General features: G+C 37.7%; 1 protein-coding gene across 2 annotated transcripts in view; it reads left to right on the top strand.

The window, feature by feature from the left end:
- Positions 1-25,826, top strand: part of AFF1 (AF4/FMR2 family member 1) — a 146,991-nt gene that overhangs the window by 52,116 nt on the left and 69,049 nt on the right. For both annotated transcript variants that reach the window (XM_043971591.1, XM_043971590.1), the window contains one exon: positions 21,327-21,368. Coding sequence is in view for 1 of the 2 variants with exons in the window: in XM_043971590.1 (XP_043827525.1) it covers positions 21,327-21,368 (42 nt within the window). In the remaining variant the exon portion in view is untranslated. The remainder of the gene's footprint in view (positions 1-21,326; positions 21,369-25,826) is intronic.

The raw sequence follows: 25,826 nt of genomic DNA, 5'->3' as shown, positions 1-25,826 counted from the left end.
TTTTTTATGGTTACTTCATTTTGCATCAGTTAACATAAGTTTTTCCATGCTCCTCTGCATTCATTATATTTACCATTATTTATAGCACATCCCATATATGTACTACAACCTCTTTAACTATTTCCCAATCAAGTTCATTTGTACTTAAAAATAAAATAGAAATAAAAAAGCTGTTATAAACATATGGTTCTCTATAGGCATTTACCTTTTTTCTTTCAGAAGTATTTTGTCACTCAAATATCTTGATTTAAATTTTACTATTAATACAAATCATTCCAAGATATTATAATAATTCTTCCCCATAGTTCTTTTTAAATTTATCTTTTAAATACTTTCCCCATAGTTCTTTTTAAATAGAACAATAGAGAGATAGCTGTGAGCCAGCTGTTACATATACTAGATAAGTAACTGATGAAGAAGACAGGTAAGTATCTCATCAAGGAAATGTGCCTTTGAAAAGATAATGGACTGATGAAAGGTAAGTTATAACAGGTAGACATCACTTTTAATATCCCTGATAACATTCTTCCAGCAGGATGGCTTCACAGCCTGCTGGGTGTACTTCCTGTGATGAAATTAAAATAATACAGGGACAAGAGTTACATAGGATGGCCAGACACAAACATTCTCATTTGTATTGTTGGAAGAGACATCCTAAATCAACAAAAGTGCAGATCCATTTGAAAATTTGAGAACTTCTTTTCTCTCCCACAGTTGTTTGTAAACCTCTCACACTTTATTCCCACAGATATATCCACTGCCAAAGGTAGAATCCTGTGAGGACTTTTAAAAAACTTCCTTCTTGAGCTTGATTTTTAATACCAACATTCCTTTTAATAATAGCCATGGTTCTGCTTGTCAGGGCTAGGGAAGATAGCACTTACCTATCTGCTTTGTATTTGTCCTTAGTGGGTTGGTGGTTGAACAGAAGAATTAGGCAGATGGAGAGAGATTATCTTGGGTAATCTTTGTGGGAGAATTAGCAGCTAAAGAGTATGGCTTTTCCTCTATTTTTTGCCGGGGAGGGCTTATTGGGAAAATGGGTAAAAGAAGAGTATCTGGGTAACTTGATAGAGAGATCAGCATTTACTGTTCTAGATCTAGATAACAGCATGTCATCTGGTCTAGGTAGTTAACAAATATTCCACAGTCTTCTCTAAAGTAGTCATTGCCGCATGTGCACGCACACATGCTCCCATATACACACACAGCTTAACTAATTATTCATCTCTCATGGTAGTGCATGTATACATTTTGAAAAGACACAAAGTGATATGAGAATTTAATATTTTGACTCATTTAAAGAAATTACAGTAGTGGGAAAAACAAGGAACATTTGTCCCCAACCCTGGAGTCCCTTTTCCCAGAATTCAACTTTCATGTTACAAGGATGATTTGTTATTTGAGAAGAGAGTAGAGTGACAGGGATAAAAACTGATTTATGGTAGAATTTCTAAAAAGGTGTTGGAAGGAGGTGTTTGGTTTCCTTTTATATGCTTAACTTGTTACAAACCAAGGAAGAGAGAAAAATCTTTCTTATATTTATGAATGTGTGTATAGTTGGATTTTGTTCTTCCCCCATCCCACTTTTTTTTTCCTCTATGAAAAAGCAATTTGATTTTTTAAAATCTTGAATATACCCTTGTTTTCCTGACATTAAAGATTTTTGGAGTCTGAAGATAGGTTAGAGCCTGTTCTCCAAACCCATAGTTACTTAATGGCATAAATTATTCGACCTGCTAAAATTCCTGTTATGGTTTACTATCATTAGGCACATTTGTGACATAGTCCGTGAATTTGGAATTCTGCAAATAAAGTGATTAAAATTTTCCATAGAGACTCTATTACTGGGTTTATTCCCCAAGGAAACCATCGGTATGAAACAAGTTCCTATAGACTCCAAAATATTTATAGCAGCACTTTTTGTAATGGCTAAGAATTGGAAACAAAGTAGATGCCTATCAAGTAGAGAATGGCTAAACAACAACCTGTGTATAACAGAATATCACTGTTATAAGAAATGTGTTTGATGATACAGAGAAGCATGGTAAGATCTCTCTGAACTGATGCAGAGTGAAGTAAGCCGAGCCAAGAAGAGTATATACAATAACTAAAGCAGTGTAAATGAAAAGTATGATAACAGGGGGCAGCTAGGTGGCACTGCAGTAGATAAAGCACCAGCCCTGGATTCAGAAAGACTTGAGTTCAAATGTGGCCTCAGACACAACCTTACTAGCTCTGTGACCCTGGGCAAGTCACTTAACCCTCACTGCCCATCAAAACAAACAAATTAATTAAAGAGAATGGGGGGGGGCCAGCTGGATGGCGCAGTGGATAGAGAACTGGCCCTGGATTCAGGAGGACCTGAGTTCAAATCCGGCCTCAGACACTTAACACTTAATAGCTGTGTGACCCTAGGTGAGTCACTTAACCCCAATTGCCTCACCAAAAAAAAAGAATAACACATGAAGACATTAAGAGTAAATGTAGCAAAATTTTAAAAAAGCAAAAAAAAAACCCAAAACGTAAATATAACAACATTATAAAGGTCAAGTAGGACTCAGATATGAGAAGTCACCCCCTTCATATCCTTTTGTGGAGGTAGAAGATCCACATGTTTTCATTTTCTCAAAGTATCAATCCTGTGCTCACTTTTATTTTCCTCTTGAAAAAACCAAAACAACAAACTATCTTATGAGATGGCTCTCAAGGAGGGGGAAAAGGAGAGGGGGAGATACCGTGGGATACCTGGTATAAGAAACAGGAAAAAAAAAATCACTTAAAAATTTAAGATAGGGGCAGCTAGGTGGGGCAGTGGATGGAGCACTGGCCCTGAATTCAGGAGGACCTGAGTTCAAATCCAGCCTCAGACGCTTGACACTTACTAGCTGTATGACCCTGGGCAAGTCGCTTAACCCCAATTGCCTCACACCAAAAAAAAAAAAAAATTTAAGATATATATTGAAAAAAATTTAAAATATAAAAGAAAGGCAAGATTGCCTAAAAGTAGGTTAGTCAAAGCTGGAAAATGTCACTTCTTTAAACTTGAAGGACTAAACATGTCATTTGACACAAAAACATGATTTTACTTTGAAATAAAAATTTCACCCCACCATTACTATTTTCTTTTCCTGTATAGATGACAAAAAAAGTGTGTTGATTCATTTGATGCAATTTGGTCCTTTGTGGTAATCTTAAATTCTGGTCCTTCTGGTATTAGCTCTTTTTTTTTTTTTTTTTTTGTATTAGCTCTTAAAAGACTGCGGTGCTGGCAAAAAGAAGGAAAAAACTTTACTTCTGGCAGAGGTCAGGATATCTATACAATTCAGATTTTTCTACCAGGTTTCAATTTAAATATGCCGTCATGAAATTCAAATTGAAGATAGCTATACATTTAAGGGTTACCTAAGGGTCACTCAGATGAAACTGGTTTGAACAACTTTCCATTATCTTTCTCCCTTTCCCTTCCACTTCCTTTTGTGGTCACACTAACTAGTAAGTGTTAAGTGTCCAAGGTTGGATTTGAATTCGGATCCTCCTGAATCCAGGGCCAGTGTTTTACCAACTGCCTTCGTTATCTTTTTTTTTTTTTTTTTTTTTTGGTGTAAGGCAATTGGGCTTAAGTGACTTGCCCAGGGTCACACAGCTAGTTAGTGTTAAGTGTCTGAGGCCAGATTTGAACTCAGGTCCTCCTGAATCCAGGGCCGGTGCTCTATCCACTGCACCACCTAGCTGCCCCTCTTCATTATCTTTCAAAAGAGAATGTTTAATTTGTGGGAAAAGCAGTGAGAAAGTCAACTCTGTACTCAGCAAAAAAAAAAAAAAAAAGTATAGTACAATTAAAAAACCTAAGCAGCTAAACTGGTTTCCATAACTGACTATTTAATTCTACAAAAAATCCTGTTCATTTGAGGGCAGGGATATTGCTTTTCTCATTGTAGACCAAGAACTGCCAGATATAGAACTTTTAAATTGTGTTGTTGTCAAGCCACATCCAACTCTTTTTTTTTGGGGGGGGGGAGGAAGGGCGGTCAGTGAGGGTTAAGTGACTTGCCCGGGGTCATACAGCTAATAAGTGTCAAGAGTCTGAATCCAGACTTGAACTCAGGTCCTCCTGAATTCAGGGCTGGTGCTTTATCCACTGTACCACCTAGCTGCCCCTCATCTGACTCTTCATAAGCCCATTTGGTGTTTTCTTGGCAGAGTGGTTTATTTCCTTCTCCAGCTCATTTTAATGATGAGGAAACTGAGGCAAGCAGGGTTAATTGATTTGACCAGGGTCAGACCCAGTTAGTAAGTGTCTGAGGCCTGATTGAATTTCAGGAAGATGAGCTTTCCTGACTCCAGTCCTGGCACTCTTTCCACCTGTTTAAAATCTTGTATGATGGGTTTTTTTGGTATGATGTTTAAAATCAGTGTTATAGGTCCTAAGGATGCAAAGAACAAATGACACACTGGTTTTTAAGCTTAAAATCTTATTAGGGTTAGGCCACATACGAAATACCAAGAAGGGATTACGACAAACTGCAGGGGGGGTCAGAGGGAGATGTCCTGGAGAAAACTGTTAGCTGACTTGGATCTTGGTGCGCAGAATATTTCTGCCAGGCAAATACTGGGAAGGAAAAACCAATGCATTGCATAGGATAGTGTACACAAAGACATGGAGGAAAATGACAAGAAACAGAGAAAGGAAATAGTCTGGTCTAGATGGAAGACTACAAAAGGTTAGAGGGAGAGGAAAGGGCTGTGTTGTTATTGTTGTTAGTCAGGTTGAGATGCACTCTGTACTTTCTCTGCGATCTTCCAGTTCCCAATAAAACTACTGTTTGGACGTTGAATTTTGAGAATCCTATGGTACATCCAATTTGAAATGTCTTCCGTTCTCCAACCCTCCTTGACAGCAGAGAATGTTCTTTTTTTTTTTTTTTCTGCTTCTGTTCATATTCCCAAGGCTTGGCACAGGTCTTGGCATATAGTAAATGTTTAATAAATGTAGTTTTCATTGTTTCATACTTTGTGTTTTTCTCCCAAGCTTTAGCACAGTGCTGGGCATATATATATATAACTTGTACTTAATAAATACTTACTGATTGTTTGATACTTTCTAGTGGGGAGATAGGACACGTACAATGTGTACCAGAAGTCATTGTGCAGCTTAAAACTTTAATAACTTACATTCTGTGTGTTAAGTATACACAAAATGCCTAGAAGGTAAGGAGGAGAAGGAGGTTGCTAGCAGGTGAGAGGGCCAATAAAGCCCTCATGAACATCATAGTTTTAGAGCCAAGTCCTGAAGAAAACCAAGGATTCCAAGAAGTAGCGCTGAAGGGGGAGTGAACTTTCCAGACTTGGAAGACAGAAAATCAGTGGAAAGGATGAGGAAAAGCAAGAAAACCATTGTAAACTGGATATGCTCTAGCATCTCAAACTCCACATATCAAAAACAGGAAAGGGATAGAACAGTGTGGGCAGTAGAAAGGAAATAGCACTGAGCTTGGGGTCAGAAGATATGTATTTCAGTCTGATTCTAATGCTTAAGTAGATGTATGATGCTGGGCTCATGAAGCCCTTGGTTCCTATTTCTTTTGGTTGTTTGGTTTTTTGGTTTTTTTTGCAAGGCAATGAGGGTTAAGTGACTTGCTGAGGCTCACACAGCTAGTAAGTGTCAAGTGTCTGAGGCTGGATTTAAACTCAGGTACTCCTGAATCCAGGGCTGGTGCTTTATCCACTGTGCCACCTAGCTGCCCTTGGTCCCCATTTCTTCCTTTAGAGAATGGATATGATAATACTTGAAGTATATATTTCATAGGCAGTAAAGAGTTTAAACCTACTTTGTGCCAGACCTTGTACTAAATCCTGGGTATATGAAGAAAAGCAAAGGATAGTCCCTTCCCTCAAGGACCTTGCAATTTAGCAAAATATTGGGAAGGGGTGGGAAAGAATGTGCCCAACCTATGGAGAAGTCCAGAGCCAGGTGAGAAGTTAAGGTATGGCTGACCTGGGCTCCTTTATTAAGTGGACATTCTTGGAGAAGTCTTAGGCACCAGGATTGAAGGTACTGGATAAAGTATAAGTTTTTTTTCAGGGTGAAAGTGACATGGGCATGTTTGTAGGCAGTAGGAAATAAGCCCATAGAGAGGGAGAGATTGAAAATAAGTTAAACAGTGGGGTTGACCAATGTCTGTTGGAGTGCACAGAATGGAATGGGATTGCTGAAACAAGTAGAGATTAGCCATGATGTCTTCATCATGTGAAGGAGGAGAGAATGGCAGGAGGCACCTCTGTGATAGGTGATGAAGAAGAGGGGAGAAGGAAGGTCAAGGCAAATGGGCATTATTTTTTCCTGTAAAATAGGAGGCAAAGTTCTCTCCTGAAAGAGTGGGTAGGAGAAGCCATTGGAGATTGGAGGAGGTATGAAAAGGCTTGGAAGAGCCACTGTGCGAAGGGGTAGAGTGAGTTGATAAGGGAGGTATATAGTAGACCTGCTTAGCAGAAGTGAGGTCCCAGTTGAGGTTGTGTAACATAAAGTTGTAGTGGAGCCAATCAGAATGGTTATGTGAGTTTTCTGTCTTCCTTGTGTAGTATGAGGGAAGGGGGGAGTTTTGGTGGGAGTACAAGACCGAGGATTGTCCAGTTATAATTGGTGATATTGGGGTGGGGGTGGGGTAAGGATGCAAGAGAGAAGTACAATATAGAATTTTTTTTCTTTTTTTTTGGCGAGGCAATGAGGGTTAAGTGACTAGCCCAGGGTCACACAGCTAGTAAGTGTCAAGTGTCTGAGGTTGGATTTGAACTCAGGTCCTCCTGACTCTAGGACCAATGCTTTATCCACTGCGCCACCTAGCTGCTCCACAATATAGAATTAAATTGGTTCACCCATCTTGAGATGGGGAGGAGAGAGTAACTAGCGCTGGAGAGATGACCTGGGAAAGAATTGAAGGGGTCTACGAATTAGAGATAAGGATGAAGAGTAGAGTTATACAGGGGAAGGCAGAGGGAAAGGGGAAAAAACCAATAGATTATTTTTAGAAAAAGGAGATTTGAGGATTCTTGAATGTGAAGGGTTAACATTTGTGAGTGATGGCAGAATTAAGAGTATGACCTTCTTTGTGTGTGGCTAAGGTGGGGTGGAGGAATAGTTCATGGGAAGTGAGTAGGTTAAGAACATGAGTGATGAAGGTATTCAAAGGGAAAATCTTTTGTTCAAGTTCCCTAACAGGGAGGAAAGAAAATTTGTAAGACTGATATTGAACTAATTGAGGAAGGATTGGGGGTGGGGTGTGTGATTTGGGGATATGTAGATAGCTACTACTATCTCCTTAATCAAAGTTCAACCTTCTATGTGTTGTGACACCTAGCTGCCACATTTACCACTTTGCTGTATGTAAGATGAAATCTCAAGAAAGAGTTTTGTCATTTTGGAAGCATTTTTCATGTGGTGGTCAATAACTTGAATTTCTTCTTACTTGTTCATGTCCTTTTGTTCATTTACATATTGGGAAATGGATTATATTCTTTTATGGTTAAGTCAGTACCCTGTATATCTTGTTTATCAGACTTTTATTAGAGAAATTTGCTGTAAAGTTTTATTTTCCCTCTCTGTTTCCCTTCAGATTTTAATTGAATTGGTTTTTATTTGGGCAGGAGTTTTTCAGTTTTATGTAATCAAAATCATTCATTATGTCCTCTTCTGTTCTTTATTTCATCAAAAGCACTCCCCCCATCTGTAGTTGTTAAAGACATCTTTCTTCTCAGATTTGTTTATAATGTGACCTTTTTATACCTGTGATGACGTGTTCATTTTAGAGCTTATTATGGTATATATGGTGGGTGATGTTAAAATGGGCCTTATTTCTCCTAGACTGCTTTCTACTTTTCCCAGCAGTTTTATGTAAAAATAGTTGTAGCTTGTGCCTTCGATCTCTCTCTCTCTCTCTCTCTCTCTCTGCTGGTACCACATATTTCCGATTATTATTGCTTTGTAGCATATTTTGGAATCCTGTAAAAAGTGCCCTTCCCAATGTTTCTCATTATTTCCCTTGAGTATCTTGACCCCTCCCCTCCTTTTTCACATCAATTTTAAAAATAATTTCTTGTAGTTATAGTAAAACTTTTATAATTCGATTGTTATGACACTGAACATGGCATTTAATTTCACGGAATCACAAGTCTAGACTAGAGGCTGCCAAGTTCAACACTGTAATCTTACAGATGAGGAAACTCTGTCATTCCTTTACACCTCTAATTTACATAACATTGTGTTGTTGTTGTTGTTTTTTTGTGGGGCAATGGGGCTTAAGTGACTTGCCCAAGGTCACACAGCTAGTAAGTGTCAAGTGTCTGAGGCCGGATTTGAACTCAGGAACTCCTGAATCCAGGGCCGTTGCTTTATCCACTGCGCCACCTAGCCGCCCCTACATAACATTGTAATTTATTACATGAGCAAGGCCTAACTGAGCAATTAATTCCTTCCCAGTTATTTAAGCCTGCCTTTATTTATGTACAAAGTGTTCTTTTTCATTTCTCCTCTGAGTTTTGTGGATAATTTAAAAGGATTTTTAAATATTGAATTAAAGAATGTTATTTTGAGAGAGTTAATGGATTTTTTAAAAATTGGCCTTCCTATAGCTCTTGGCCTGTAGCTCTTTACAGGTGGCCATCCTCAATTTTGGGATATGGCTTTATCAATAACAGATTTAACATTCTATGAGTAAATTTTTATTTTCCTTTAATTCATCTCTAGCAATCATACATATCCATTCACATTTCTTTATGAAGAAAGGCTTTTCATCCCATTGAAAATAATGAATTTTTGCATGTGAAAATAATGAATTTTTAAATACAATTCATAATGTTATTAAAAGTGGACTTTAATTTCTGACACCGTGAGTGTAAACATATAAAAACAGAAACAACTTGTTATGTGAGGTTTAATAGGAGCTCCCACTGGTGGTTTGAATAATTTTTTTGTTTGCTTTGGCTTCCCGTTGCTTTACTCTGGGATTCTGACGTTATGTTATGATGGTTACATTTGCGTAGCAGGGGTCACTTGTTTTTGGCCGTTTGGGACAGTAGATCTCACTTCCAAAAGGCCACACATTTTGTACGTTTTCAAGTTGTACCCACATCGTGCTCGTGCCAGTCACAACTGCCTAAGGGACAGATGCTGCCGATTCCACATGTACAGAGGGAAGGCAAATATTGCTAAGCAACCATGTACTTGAGAACATTTTTAGGACTGGAGCCAGGGGAACTTGCCATGCCTGGGAGCACTTTCTGCTTCTCATGGCTCAGTGCAAGAGAAGAGATGAAAAGTTCTCTCATATCGGGGCTTCCGCCCCAGCAGCCAGCACAAAAGGCACTCACCCACTGACACTGATTAGGGCTGACAAGGGAATGTATGAAAACAGGGAATCTCTCTTGCCATGTAGGAAGGCAATAAGACATGCTCACGGAGGTAAGTGCGCCACATCATAGAGCCGTGCTATGTGATCGGTGTTGAGCTGTGGCTGCAGGATCAACTGCATTTAGCTTATGGTAGTTACTGTAGCCCATAAAACAAGGTGGAATGGGGAAAAACGCCTAAAAATAACAAATTCTTTACCTCTCCCACCCTTCTTCCCATCTCCCTTTCCTACCCTCCCTCTTTTCACTTTCTCTCTCTATTTGTCTTTTCTGTTTGGAGATGGCATCTGAAGAAGAGACTTAGAATCACTTCTCTACCAGGCACAGAACAAAAGACCTTCTAAAGATGTTAAGAATTAATGCCAAAGTATCACCTGCTCCTCCCATATTCCCTCCCTTGCATATATATGATAGGTAATTGACAGGTGGTGTGGCTATTTCTTTTTTGGGCTGCCATTAGAGACTTAAAAAAACCATCTTAGAGTCTCACCTCTGGAGATTTTCAAGGATGTTATTTTTATTGGGGATGAAGAGTGGCTGTAGATATAATTGTTCTTAAGTATATTTAGGACGTTGATTTTTTTTTGATCAACATATTTAAAAACACGAGCATTCTTACTATTTAGAAAATATTGATTATTAAAGAAAAACACAAGTTGGAGAGATTTCTTCATTCTTAAAACTGTGATTGTTCAGTCCTGCTTAGGACAGGAAAAGTTAAGTGGTAGTGGCCCATATTTATCAGTGTGTGCAGGTTTTTCCTGATCTTTTGTTTTCCTCTGGTACTTAACTTCAAAGGAGGGTGTGTGTGGAGAATGAATTCTCTTTTTCTAGAGGTCTTTAAAAAGAGCAGATTTTCAACCCTCTGGAAAATTTCCCTGTCTTCCTAATTGAATTGCATTCATGATACCTCAAGATATTTTAGCATTCCTAGGACTACGTTGTACCGTATGATTTATGATGCTGTAATGTAGAATTTATTCTGAGAACATTCATTAGCTTTTTTTTTTCAATTAGACATTTTTAGGGGACTGAATTTTTAGTTTTGTCATTGTTGGATATCTTTAGGGGTCAGTATGCTATCTTAAAAATTGCTATACTAGATTCTCTCTCCCCCCAAAATTGTCCAACTTCCTTCCCAAAGCTAAAATAATCAATAAAATAGTCGATAAAAAGGCATTCATTAAGTACTTACGATGTGCCAGGCACTATGTTAAGTTTTGGGGATACAGGGAATAGAGGTTGTTGTGTTTGGTTTGTTTTTTGTGGGTTTTATTGTTGTTGTTTGGGTTTTTTAAACATAACCCTAGGTGTTTCTGGTAAGTTAGAGAAGTACACAAAAAAAGTTATTATACCCTAATTGTCTTTGTGATGTGAATTTACTTCATTCACTTGGTCTTTAGGTAAGAAGTATCACAAGTCAGTGAATTTAGGAATTATTCTTGCCTCAATTCAGAGATTTTGGAGAATTTTTTTAGTGAATTAAGGCCCATGCAATTGATTTTACTGTCAGGGCTAATTAGCTCTGGGAAAATCAGGTGGAGCAGAGGTTTGTATTAAGAAAAATAACTGTTTGATGGATACTGAGAAGCCATTTAAAATTTTATCTGATTAAGATAGTAAAACACAGTACTTGCTTATGTAAGGCTAATTTTTACCTGAAAGCAACTGCCATTGATCATGAAAATACCGAAGTGCTTCTTTTGAATCTGGCAGCGTTTCCATTAAAGAACTGAACTTTATAGGATTAAATTTTATTCCATCCCTGCCTTGTTAGAGAGACACTTCAAACTTAACACTGTGGCAGTCTCTGATTTTCCCATGGGGCACATCCAGGTGTATGAAATAGGCAGGAGGGACACAGGTGCATGTGCCTCACATACAATTTGAATTTCCTTTGGGGGGAAGGGTAAGAGATTGGTTTTATTTCACATTTTTGCTCTCTACTTCTAAAGTTAGGCATAATATTTTCTCCTGTCTCTTGGAGATAACATAAAATATGTCAGACAACACTTAGAAGTTTTTACTCAATCAAGCATAGTAATGGTTATATTAAGAGAAGGATAACAAATATTTTTCTGGATTGTAAATGGTTCATTTATAAATAAACCCTGTGATTTAGGGAAAAACTGGTAAATGATTTTGCATATTTTCAAAGTGATAACTTTAGCCCCAAGAGCAGTGTCTGGCACGTAGTCCGCCCCTTAATAAATTTGATTCCAACATTAGCCCAGGTTGTTTATAGAATCAACCTAGCCTATATTCTAATTCCCATCTACATAAAGATTTTTTTTAACCTTTTGAGGGTAATACACTAGTCTCATAAAGACAGTATCGCAAAAATAAAGTCATTATCCTATCCCAGTGATTTTGTTGTTTATGGTAGTGAGAAGATATCCATATTACGATGGAGGGTATAAATATAAGCTCCTTGCGTATATTGCATCTTTCCTTTGCTATATGTGACTGTTATCCTTACTAACTAAAGCTACTCACAATTTACCCTTTCATATAATAGGTTCTATCTAGATTTCATTTCTAACATTGGCAAAATATGGAGTTAAATGTATTAGAAGACCATGGACAGGGTGGAGCCATATTTATTTATCATCTATCATCTGTGTTTGTTATAGTATCAGTAAACCCTAGGGCATTAACTGACTTGCCAAATCATTTCCTCAGGGTATTATACTTCTAGCCTACCACTTTAGGGTTTGTGGGGTGTGTGTGTGTGTGTGTGTGTGTGTGTGTGTGTGTGTGTGTGTGTTTTTAATCAATGCTAGGAGACAAAACTAAAGGAGCAGACTGCTTTGGGATTACCATTGGAATAAGGTCACAACAAAATCTTTCTTATCTTTTCAGACAAAGCACGGATTAAATGGTTTACTGTATACTTATGACTTGAGCTTCCTGCTCCAGAAAATGGTTGATGATTTCTGTCTGGGGCCTGTTTTGTTCTTAGTTTATATTAGCTTCAGAAAAATGTGCTGGGCTCCACAGGGAAGATAGAATTAGAGAGAGAGTCTTTTGGATGTAGCACTTGGCAGTTAAATTGGACAGATAACATATACACAAAGAGACTACATTTAATACATTTATACATTAAATATATACATTTACCATATTTAATATATCTGTCTCAGTCCTGCTGGACTTGAAAAATGAATGCCCATGTGACTTGGGCAGGAGAACTCAAAACTGGTCCTTTTTAGTTCACTTCTTTGTTTAGGGTTTTGGGGGAAATAAGATCAAACTGCTAGATAAAACTCTGCCTAAAGTGGTATTTTATTTCAAATATAGGTTGTGAAATTCTCTTTACAGAGTTGCTAACTCACTTTGTAAGAAGAAAAAGCAAACTTCTCTCCGTGGAATTTCAACATTTTTCTTTGACCATAGACTCAAGAGGATAGGACTGGGAGAGTATGGCAAAGTGAAGAGGAAGCTAGGACTATTAAAGAATCCATTCACTTTATTTTTTGGAAGTAAATCATTGCCCCAGCTTGTTTTTATAGTAGGTGTAGGGAGAGTGTCATTTCCTTTGTAAATCTACTAAATCATTAATTTTTGTTACATTCAGTCATCAAAGATTGGATGTTCAGAGCATTGGGAATCTTTGACCTCAATTATTCATGGTCAAAATTTTCAAGGCTCGTTAATAACTCAAATCAACAAATGGCATTTTCATAGCAAGCACCGATAAGTTTTTGTTCAGTTGTAGTATTTTTTAGAGAGGAAAAAAATGAGCACAATTGATCAGTACCCTGAAAAAGTCTGAAAACATGTACAGTGTTTAACACCTGTGAACTCCCCTCCACTAAGGTGTAAGTGTCTTCTCATGTTTCTTCATTCTAGTCCTGCTAGATCTTTATAATTTGATTTTTGGATGTGTAGTTGTTCTTTCCATTTACATTGTAGATCATGTTTTAGTGTATGTTGTTTTCTTGGATCTACTTACTTCACTTTACATCAATTCATATAGTTTATTTCATGCTTCTCTATTCATCATACACTTATAGCACAGTAATATTCTATTACATTCATGTAACCCAATTTGTTTCCCCAAATGATAAATATCTACTTGGTTTCTGATTCCTAACTATCACAAAAAGAACGGCTATAAATATTTTGGAGTATATGAGGACTTTTTTCTTGTCAATGCCTTCCTTGGGGTATAAGCCCAGTAATGGAGTCTGGTTCAAAGGATATGAACATTTTAGTCACTTTATTTGCTATTTGCATAATTCCGCATTGCTTTTAAAAATCATTGTATCACTTCACAGTTCCACCAACAATGTATTAGTGTGCCTAACTTTCTACAATTCTTCAACATTGACTGTTGCCACCTTTTGTCATCTTCCCCACCCCCCCCCCTTCCAATTTGCAACTTATGAGGTGAAACCTTAGGGTTGTTCTCATGTCTATTTCTAATTATTATTATTATTTGGAACATTTTTTCCTGCAGTCGCAAACATGTTAGAGGTTTTTAAAGAAATATTGTTTATATCCTTTGACCACTTAATCTGTTGGGAAATAAGTGTTAGTTTTATATGTTATTTATTAACTGTTTATATATCTTGCTTATCAAACAAATTTGATATGAAGATTACTTATTAGAAAAATTTGATACAAAGATTTTTTTCCCATTTGACCAGTTCCCTCCTTATCCTAGGTGCATTGGTTTTTGTGTGTGCAGAAGCTTTTCAGCTTCAAGTAGTCAAAGTTATTAATTATATCTTTTGCAATTGCCTCTATTTCTTGCTTGGTGAAGAATATATCTCCTACCAATATCAATGAGACTTTCATGATCTACTTCCCTTCTGATTCTTTTGGTTATGTGATGTTTAATAAGTTTATATACCCATTCAGAATGTATTGTGGGATATAGTGGTAAAAGTGTTGATCTAAGCCCATTTTGTACCATATTGCTTTCCAGTTTTCCCAGCAGTGTTTGTAAAATAAGGAGTTTCTTTCTAGATAATTGATGTTTTCCACTTTATCAAAAACTAGGTTATTGAGTTCTCTTGCTTCTGATTATCCCTTGTATAGACTCTTCTATTGACCTCTCTCTGGTCTTTAACTAATACCAGTTAGTTTTGATGACTGCTGTTTTATAATGTAGTGCTATTCCCCCTTCATCCTTATTTCTTTTCATTTCCCTTGATATTTCAGATCTTTTTTTTTTTTTTTTTTTGCAAATGAATTTTCTTATCTTATCAAGCTCTCTACAGTTTGGTTGATTTGATAGGTGGAGTATTAAAGTGTAAATTAAATTGGGTGATATTGCCATTTCTATTATATTGACACAGTCTAGCTCTAGCCATGAGCCCATAATGCTCCAGTTTGTTGTTGTTGTTGGCTTTTTTTGTTTTTCCCTTTAAGGAGTGTTTCATAACTGAATCCATTCAATACTTTTAATACTTTGGTAGGTTGATTCCCCAGATATTTATGCATTTTATAGTTATTTAATATGAATTTTCCCTTTTCTATTATCTCATTTCAAAAAATTATTATATATAAATGGTCTTCACTTTTTAGGTATTTATTTTGTAACCTGCAACTTTGCTGAAAATATTAGTTGTCTCAGTTTGTATCTTCACTGATTCCCCAGGATTTTATAATTAAATCATCATATCATAAGCAAATAGGGATACTTTGATCTCTTCTTTACCTATCTTTATTATTTTTTTTTTGCAAGGCAATTCGGGTTAAGTGACTTGCCCAGGGTCACACAGCTAGTAAGTGTCAAGTGTCTGAGGCCGGACTTGAACTCAGGTACTCCTGAATTCAGGGCCTGTGCTTTATCCACTGTGCCACCTAGCTGCCCCTTCTTTAATTTCTTTCTCTTGTCATACTGCTATTGCTAGCATTTCTAGAATTATATTAAATAATAGTGGGGAGAATGGACATCCTTGCTTCACTTCTCTATTTGCTGGAGAAAGTTCTAGTAAACCCATTGCATATGATGCTTGCTTTTGGTTCTAGATAGATGATTTTTTTTCTTTTTTGTTTGTTTTGTTGTTGTTGTTGTTGTTGTTGTTTGTTTATTTGGTGTATGGGTTTTGTTTTGTTTTGTTTTGTTTTTTTGTTGAGGCAGTTGGGGTTAAGTGACTAGCCCAGGGTCACACAGCTTGTAAGTGTCAAATGTCTGAGGCTGGATTTGAACTCAGGTCTTCCTGACTTCAAGGACAGTGCTCCATCCATTCTGCCACCTAGCTGCCCTAATAGATGTTTTTTATGATATTAAAAAAGGTCCCTCTGTGCCTATACTTTGTAGAGTTTTTAGTGTAAAGGAAGCGGTCACATGGTTTGGAGTGTTTGGGTTCTTAATATAATTAATTATGCTGATGGTTTTCCTAATGTTAAGCCATGCTTTTTTCCCTGATATAAATTCCACTTGGTCATAATGAATAATCTTTTTTTTTAAGTTGCTGTAGTCTGTTGGATAGAATTGTTTAAAATTTTTTGAGTTACTGTTTATTAATGATATTGACCTATAGCTTTCCTCTGTGTTGTATCTTTCCATGGTTTAGGCATTGGGACTATATTTGTCTCACAAAAGGCTTCTGGTAGGGTGCTTTCTTTTTCAATTTTTGAGAATAATTCTCCTGTGAATCAAACAGGACCGGGAATTTTTTCCCCCTTTGGTAGCTCTTTTACAGCTACATTGATTTCCTTTTCTCAGTTTGAGCTGCTTAAGGTCTCTTTCTGATATTCTGATCATTTTAGTTTTGAAAGTATTCCTCTATCTCTTGAATGTTATTAGTTTTGTTAGCATATAACTGCATAATATTCTGATTATTTTTATTTCATCTGGTTTTGCTCTGACTTCACCTTGTTCATCTGCTATTTTATTGATTTGGTTTTCTGCTCTTTTAAATCAGATTCACTATGTTTATCAATTTTATTAGTGGTTTTAAAGAACCAGCTTTTAGATTGATCATTTCTATAGCTTTCCCCATCAATTTACTATTTCTCCTCTAATTTTTAATGTCTCTTTGTTGCATATTTCAGGTTTGCTCACTTATTGGTTTTCTAATTTTTGGAGGGGGAGGCAATTGGGGGTTAAGTGACTTACCCAGGGTCACACAGCTAGTAAGTGTCAAGTATCTTAGCCTGGATTTGAACTTAGGTCCTCCTGAATCCAGGGCTGGTGCTTTATCTACTGCGCCACCCAGCTGCACCCCCCCCCCCAATTGTAACTTTTTTTTTGGTTTGTTTTTGGTGGGGCAATGAGGGTTGAGTGATTTTCACCCCACCCCTACTCCCACAACTTTTTTCACGGCATCTTGGACATTTTGGTGTGTTGTTTTATCAATCACATTTTCTTTTACATAGTTATTAATTGGTTCTATGATTGGTTCTTTGACCACTCAATATTTAAGATTGCTATTAAACCTCTATTTAGGTCAGTATCTTTTGTTTTTGGCCCCTGAACCAATGACTATTATTATTTTTTTTTTACTACCTTAAGGTCTGTAAAGGATGTAGTAATTGTTTCTGTCTGTATACATTTGTTTGCATTATCTTTGTGTCCTTACAGGTGGTCACCTTTTATAGAAATTCCATGTGGTGCTGATATATATATATTCTTTTGCTTTCCCCTTTAGAAGATGCCATAAGTCTTTTAAAACTCTAGTTTCTTGAGCACTTTGCTCAGTTCTATATTTTCCCTTGTGTTTGTCTTTCTTTCAAAACTAATAGAGGAATATTGAAATTTCCTGTATTGTGTTACTCTCAATGTCTTCTTGTAGCTTAGATGTTTCCTTTATGAATGTGGGTGCTAAGGCATTTGGAGTATATAAGTAATTATTACTGATAGCTTTGTTGTTTGTGGTTCCTTTCAAGATAAAGTTTTCTTGTTTACTCCTTTTCATTTTTTGAATGTTTGTTTTTATTTTGTTAGATTGTATAATTGCAACTCTTACTTTTTTGGACTCATTAGATGCATACGATTTTTTCCCCCATCCCCTCCCCCAGTTTTATTTTGTGTTTAATTTTTTTAATGAGTTTCTTGTAAGCAACAGAATGTAGGGTTTTGTTTCTTTAACCACTCTGTCACTTTTTTTCATTTTGAATATTTTAATCTGTTCACATTTAAAGTAATGAAAGTTAAGGTTATATTTTCCTCCATTTATCTCTGCTATTGGTATTTTCCCCCAAATTTATAATTTCCCTTCTACTGTAAAAATGGTACCAACTTCTGTTACTCTACCTTAATCTTTTTCCCATTGGTTTTCTTTCTCTCACTCCTGATCCTTTCCTTTCATTTGTTAACCCTTTCCCTTTAGAGTTTTGCTAAAAATTGCCCTTCCCCTCTTATCTCCTCCTGTTAGTCCTGTTCATTTGTTTATTTTTAAATGTTCTTTGTGACCATTTCCACAAAAGACTTATGTCACCCTGTTCATTTATCCATCCTTTTTTATTGCCTCTTCTAGACTCTAATTCTCTGATTTGTGACCCCTATAGTTTTCTGATCTCAGTCTTTTCTTGTATTCCTTGTACAATCATGGCTTCCAAAGTATCTGTTCCCCTCTGGGCAATTTCTTCTACTGCCTTGTAGTTTCTCTTGTGGATTCCTTTTTTCCATTGTGTTTCACTCCCAGAACAGTACCAATCTGTGCTGGTGTCACAAAGGTCACTGTCTCACGGTAAGGCTCCTCTCCCACTATTCCCCCGATTATGCAGCCCACCATTGAAATAGACCCCTCCCCTGGTTACTGTCCTTTCTCTCCCCTCTCCTCTCCTCCCTGCCCCGCACCCCCCACCTCCCACATTTGCCTGAAAATGTCTTCCTTGTGCTCATGTTCTTTCTAGAAAACACAAGCAAAAACAAAGATGGTCCCTGTCCTCAAGTGATTACATTCTCATGAGGCAAAACAACACAGAAAAGGGAGCTGATATCAGGGTAGCAGGTAAAAAAAAGAGAAGTCCAGAGTTAGGAAGTGAGTCAGGAAATGGGTAGAGAAGTGAGCATGGCTGGCCCCCAAGCACTTCCTCAGAGTGGAAGTTGCAGGAGGAACTCACCAGCCAGAGGAGAGGGACACAGGGGCAGAGGGTCTTCTAGACTGAGAAAGCCACAGGGCAAGTGGTGCCTTCCTCAGTAAGAAGACTGCTGTGGGATAGAGAATTCCAGTGGCTATGTTCAGCCAATGAAAATATGATTATAGAGTTAGAGGTCCTTAATCTGGGGCTTGTGGACTTTTTTTTTTCTTTTATATTTTGATGATGATGTTTCAGTATTGTTGGTTTCCTTTGTAATCCTGTGTATTTTATTATATCCATTCATAAACATTTTGAGAAGGGGTATGTCTTCACCAGACTCTCAGTGGTGTTGCTGAAGGAAAAAAAGGTTAAGAATTCTTGTTCTGGATTTAATGGGAACAAGAAAGCCTGGAAATACAGAAGTGGTCATTACTAGGCCTCATCATTATGACCTCAGCTCTGACACTGATTACTCCTCCCTTAGCCTTCTTACACATGAGTTGTAAGAGGATTTGAAGGGACCTTAAGAAGATCATCTGGTCTATGCCCTTTACTAGTGAAGAAACTGAGGTGTAGAGGGGTTAAGACTGAAAAAAGGTCATTGGAGTTGTAGATTGTCTTTGCTCCCCTGGGGGGGGGGGAAGGAACTTGGTAACATATTGAGGAAGTCACAAGTCTTGGGATTGGGAAGGGCATAGGTGCTGAGGAAGGGAAGGCAACGTCTCCTTTGAAAAGTTTGTCACTGACAGGAAAGAAAGAATTGGGATATGTGGCATGACAGATAAAGGGACATTATAAAGGGAGAGATAGGAAAGTCTAAGAACAGCAATGTTTCATTGAACAAAAGCCTGGAATAGGTGGGCGGGTGTACTTTTTTTTTTTTTAGTGAGGCAATTGGGGTTAAGTGACTTGCCCAGGGTCACACAGCTAGTAAGTATTAAGTGTCTGAGGCCATATTTGAACTCAGGTCCTCCTGACTCCAGGGCCGGTGCTCTATCCACTGTGCCACCTCGCTGCCCACGGGCGTACTTTTGAACACATGTAGAAAGAAGATTAACTTAGGAAAGTAAGACAAGAGAAAAAGGTATGAACTTGGCTAAAGATAAAGTACTCTAAGGTAGACAAAAGGAAAGATAAGGGAATTAATTTTTTAAGAATCCTTTTAAAAAAGCAAAACAAAAAAGCCAATCAAATCTCCCCCAGGACCTCCCCATCCTATGATATCAGACATTGCCATCCCTAATGGGGTCTAAAAAGATGGGTCCTGGAGATTAATTTATTTGAATTAAATGACAAACGAGTCACAGCTAGTTACTGAGGCAACATTGGACAATAGAAAGAACGTTGATTTATGATCTGAGGACTTGGCTTCCCATCCCATCTCTTTTAGGGACACTCCCTTTAGTTAAGTCCCTCCAACTTCTTTGAATTTCAGGTCTGACCATGCTTCCCACACATGCCTCCCACACACCCCTGGTAGTTCCAGAGGCGGTTTTGTTATTTCATCTTATCACCTCTGGTCATCCCTTCCCAGAATGATTCTTTTGAGAAGGCAAACAGAATATTTTCTGACCTCAGTTCTTGCCTTTAACTACTGAATCCACAGGGAACTAGGTGGCTATGGATAAAGCACTGGCCCTGGAGTCAGGAGGACCTGAGTTCAATTTTGGCCTCAGGCACTTGACACTTACTAGCTGTGTGACCCTGGACAAGTCACTTAACCCCAATTGCATTAGCAAAAAAACAAAAACAAAAAAAACTTACTGAATTGATGTTGCCTCAGACATAGGAAAGAGTTTGAAAAGGCCAAGGTCTCCCACTATATATGGGCATTGCCACAGAGCTCAGATGACCCTGGAAGAGAGAGTGAGGCAGCTCTGCCTTATCTAAATCCAATTCACTTACAAGTCAAGACACATAATTCTCTTGATGTCATTGGCCCTCTTGGAGAATGAAGAACAACAGCAGCAATGTTTTTTTTGATTTATATTTTTTGTGTAAATGTTGTAAGGAACTGAATTATTGGTATAGTAGAATAGCACATGCATATAATTTATGAGTAAATTTACTACATTTTGGGATTGTGTGTGTGTACTTACTATATATATATATATAAAGTGTTAAGTGTCTGAGGCCGGATTTGAGCTCAGGTCCTCCTGACTCCAGGCTCGTGCTGGATTGTATATTTTTTATATAGATACATGTATGTGTGTATTATATGTATATGTATATGTATACACACATACTGAGAGGTTTTCAATAGAAAGTTTGGAAATTATTTTGTTTTATATAATGGGCTTTTCCAACCACGTGTTTTGAATGTCTTAACCAACCTCTAATCAGATTTAGTTAGTAGCATTTTATGTAGCTAACCTGGAGAAGGAATTTAAATACCTAGGGAGTTAAATTATGTTACAAATTACTGACCTGCTGAAAGTAGTGAAGGAAGACCAAACTTCCTTTATTCACAAGGTGGTTTTGGCATTCATATTTGGAATAACCTTAGGTACATCAGCGTAAGGGAGGAGAGTTCGCCTTTCCTTTTGAGTTGTTCAGGGGTTCCAGACTGGAGCTAATAAAAGGTCCCACGTCATTTTACCCAGCACTTTCTGGCTACATTTAATTTAACAGTTTTCTTCCTTCATTTTGTGTACATTAAAGCTTTTTTTGGTATGGGTTTCATAGATTAGAAAAAAAAATGAATGGGAGTTGGAGATGCAGCCTTTTTCTTCTGTATTGGTTCAAGTGGGAACCCTTTTGAATCTTATTTTTCCTTATCTAAATAAAGATCAAGATATTTGGGTATTGTGGTTCTTCAGTCTCAAGCTAAGTCAGAATGCCTGCTGGTATTTGTCTACCAGCTTATCTCAAATTTACAGTTAGTGTTGCTCTTTTGTCTTTTTTTTTTTCTTTATTACTTTTTTTTTTATATTCAACAGGCCTTCACAAATGAAGTACACTGTGTTGAAGAAATTTTAAAGGTGAGTCATTTGATAATGCCTTTTATTGTTTCTGTTTTTCTCTTAGTAGGTGGTGGAACATTTTCCATTTATTCTCATTTTATTTAATTGGCATCACTCTGAAGATTTACAGTTATGTCCCTGTGGTATAGCATTGCTTCCTAGCTATTGATAGAATCATTCCCCTCAGCTTCCGGAGAGCAAGTAAAACCAGCTCAAGTTTTGTTAAGAAATAGATTCGTTTCTTGGTTTGAGATAGAAGCTGGACTTTAATGTTTGTGGCAAATTTGAAATGACTGGATTTGTTCAAGTCTACTCCTAAAGTAAGTGGATAAGAGTGCTGGGCCTGGAGTCAGGAATACCTGAGTTTAAATCCAGCCCCAGACGCTTGCTGACTGTGTGACCCTGGGCAAATAATTTAGCTGTTTGCCTCAGCTTCCTTATTTGTAAAATGAACCAGTCAGGGGAATGGCAAGCCACTCTAGTAGCTATGCTAAGAAAATCCCAAACGGGGTCATGGAGAGCCAGACATGACTGAAACAATTCCTAAGTCAATCCAAGTGTTCTTTGAGTAACGGTTTTGACACCTGCTTCCGAGGAAATAAACTCCTTTCATTTGTATATCATGACAAAATGGGCTTTTAAGAACACTACTTAGCGTGGTCTCTTCTTTGGAATGACTGATTCATGTTAAAACGTTAAGGGGAAATGAAGGCACTCTAATTTTAGACTATTATCCTGCTGATTATTTTAAGTTATTTTAGATTTGTAGATCCTTAGCTTTGGGAAGGACCTCAAAAATATTCTAGTTCAGGGGCAGCTAGGTGACATAGTAGATAAAGCACTGGCTCTAGTTTCAGAAGGACCTGAGTTCAAATCTGGCCTCAGATATTTAACACTTACTAGCTGTATGACCCTAGGCAAGTCACTTAACCCTCATTGCCCCACAAAAATAAAACAAAAAACCAAAAATATTCTAGTTCAGCCCTGTCATTTTACATATAAAGAATCTGTCTTGCATACGAGAAAAAAAAAGATCAAATTCATGCTCCCCAAAGCCTGATAGGAGGGGTAGAGAGGTAAGGAATTCTAACATTTCCACATACTTAATTTCTACTACATTCTTTTCTCACTGTTGGGACTCTAGGAAAAGTGACAGAATCTGAGGGATGGCGCAAAGGAGTTGGAGCACACCATCAGAAATAGATGATTTTAGGGGCAAAGAGGTGGCTCAGTGGTAGAGTTGGCTCTAGAGTCGGGAGGACCTGAGTTCAAATGTGACCTCAAGATAAGTACCAGTTTTATGACCCTGGGCAAGTCACTTAACCCAGACTGCCTTCTCCCCAATGCCCCCCACCAAAACAACAACAAAAAGAAATAGATTTTTTGGGGGCCCCAGGGGAGGGTTTCAGATCTGTAATTTATCTGTATAGAAAATTCTAATTGAGAAAATTATTCTACCTATGCAAATCTGTGATATTTTTAAACTTAATTTTATAGAGTTGTCTAGGACACTTAGACCAGAAATGTTGTGCTATGGTCACATAAGTTGAATATGGTCAAATCCAGGGCTTCTTGAGTCTAATGCTGGCTAAGTTATCTCTCAGAATGAAATAAAAGCTCTTTGATTGAAAACATAAATTTTGTCTTACCTAAAGCCATATTTGTATGGTTATACATAGCTCAAGTTAAAAATTATATTAGATTCCCTAAACAGTTTACAGTTTTTTCAGTTTTTCTGTTCTCTTTCACCATAATTGAGAATGTCTTTAAACTATGTATATGGAACACTGAGATAAAGAGAGTGTTGAATGTAGATATCAGGCTGATTCAAGGGCTAGCAACATTGTTTCCTGGTTCATCATTTTTTTTTCCTACTTATTTTTTTTAAAAACAACTTTGTTTTTGAGTTCCAAATTTTCTCCCTCCCTCCAGCCCCTTCCCCACCCATTTAGAAGGGAAGCAATACACAGACTTAGTATCTTGGAAGACTTTGAGAATCTCTGTGATGTGCTAATTAACTTATTGAAATATCCACTGTATTTTTTCTTTTCTTTTCCTTTCTTTCCTTTTCCTTCTCTTTCTCTTTCTCTTTCTCTTTCTCTTTCCCTTTCCCTTTCCCTTTCCCTTTCCCTTTCCCCTTCCCCTTCCCCTTCCCTTTCCCCTTTCCCCTTTCCCCTTTCCCTTTCCCCTTTCCCCTTTCCCCTTTCCCTTTCCCCTTTCCCCTTTCCCCTTTCCCCTTTCCCCTTTCCCCTTTCCCCTTTCCCCTTTCCCCTTTCCCCTTTCCCCTTTCCCCTTTCTTTTTTTTTCTTTCTTGTGAGGCAATGAGGGTTAAGTGACTTGCCCAGGGTCACACAGCCAGTGTCAGGTACCTGAGGCTGGATTTGAACTCAGGTCCTCCTGAATCCAGGGCCAGTGCTTTATTCACTGTGCCACCTAGCTGCCCCCTCCAATGTATTTTTCTAAGAAAACTAACTAGAGTTTTTCTGTCTGTTGTTCAGACTTCTTGTCATGCATAACAGAGGAAATTCCTGCTCTTTTATTTGTTGGCCTAGCTAAATTGAGATCTCTTTCAGCTCTGAGATTCCATGACCCAGAAATACACTGGAGAAGTAAAATAACTCTCATTGTAACATTTAGTCAAAGATGAGGATTTTTGAAATTATGGTTGAAAACATCTACTGATACAAACCAACCACCGTTTCATTCATAAACAATTTGAAGATTCATATAGTCCAAACATATGCCAGAAAAGCAACAAAATAGATTTTAAAATATCCCTAACATCCAAAACATTTTTTAAATAAAGCTCAATAAAATGTACATCTGTCCATTTAAGATTTCCTTAGTAGAAAATTCTTTTAGGAAACAAATATCATTAGATTAGGAAAAATAAATCATTTAAAAAATGTATGAACTGTCAAATAGAATTACTAACAACATTATTTAGTTAGTTACTCATTTCACTCTTTCTTTGTTACTTGAAATTAATCTGATGTGGCAAATTATAAATTACTTAAGAAAAATGTCCATTATGCTTTTTCTTTACACAGGTCTGTTGTAGCACTCTCTTCAATTGCATGGATTTGACAGGTTCTGTGTATTTGCAGTTTTTATAAGGTTTTCCAAAAGTCTCAAGTAAAGCCTTAAGCTTTAATAGCTTAAGTCAGTGTGTCTCCAGGGCAAGAATCTCCTTCTGTTTGAAACCACTGCTTTAGAAGGCCTTTGCACAAAGAAGTAGATTATGATAGGAGCAACATCCTAACTCCTGCTCCTCCTGCGATTTAGGATAGTTTTTCCTTAAAAGGTATTGAGAACATCCTCAAGATTTGGTTGACTTAGGGAACTAAAGCCCAGGGCTGTTGCCATTAATTTCTGGTCACTTGAATAGAAAATTTCCACAAGGAACTCCAGACTCCTCTGATGCCTGACTGGTAGAAAACAGAGGACAGCTTAGGTAGGGGGAGCTTTGCTCATCTGAATCAAATCGGGTATCAATGCCTATCCTTGTTAAATGTCCTCCTCCTATGTCTAAGTAAATCTCCTTTTGCTAACTGTTTGAATGATATTCAAATGTCTCATTTCATGTCAATATCAAACATAAATTAAGGGCTAACCGGATTGAAATTCAGCCCAAGACAGATCCTTTCCAGTTGCTCAGATGTATTTACCATTTTAGGTTTCTCTTGCATCCTATGTTTGTATTTCAAAGTTCCTACCCAGCTCTGATCTTTTTCCCTAGGACTCCTTGAAAGGCATCTAATTCATGAGAGGTCCATTCTCCCCCGGCCCCCCCCCCTGCTTTACGATTATGTTCAATTCTTAAAGTTTTTTTCCTTGATTTTAGATTTTTCACCATTTTGAATATCATATGTCCAAGTTCTACTTTCCTTGATGATAGTGGTTAGCTTCCAGGTTCTGTGTGACCATCCTGTGGTTTCTGGTTATTCAAACTCAACTCTGCGGTTTATTTATTTATTTACTTTTTTGGGAGGGGTGTGTGTGAGGCAGTTGGGGTCAAGTGACTTGCACAGGGTCACACAGCTAGTAAGTGTTAAGTGGCTGAGGCCAGATTTCAACTCAGGTCCTCCTGAATCCAGGGCTGGTGCTCTATCCACTGCACCACCTAGCTGCCCCTGTTCGCAGTATTTTTTCCTTGATCTCTAAGATCTGGATTTTTTGGCTATGATGGTCTGGGAGTTTTCTTTTGGAGCTTCTTTCAGAAGGTTATTGGTGGATTCTTATTACCATGCTACTAATTCAAGCCTTAATTGACATCACCTCCTTCAGCCTCTTCTCTCTGAATGGGGGACTGGAGTACCAAACTCCTCCTAATGCCTTCCTTTATTGAGTGACTCTGCTCACCCCAGCCTGAATCTGATGCTCTGCCTGGTTTCAGCACCATGGGACAAGATGTCAAGTCTTGCCCCTCTAGTATCCCCCTACCCCTTTCCTGCCTCCTTTTGTGCTTTGTTTTCT

This window comes from Dromiciops gliroides, chromosome 6 (genome assembly GCF_019393635.1).
Source record: "Dromiciops gliroides isolate mDroGli1 chromosome 6, mDroGli1.pri, whole genome shotgun sequence".
NCBI lineage: Eukaryota > Metazoa > Chordata > Mammalia > Microbiotheria > Microbiotheriidae > Dromiciops > Dromiciops gliroides.
The sequence above is the reverse complement of the archived record's forward strand: the minus strand, read 5'-3'. Positions and strand labels throughout refer to the sequence as shown.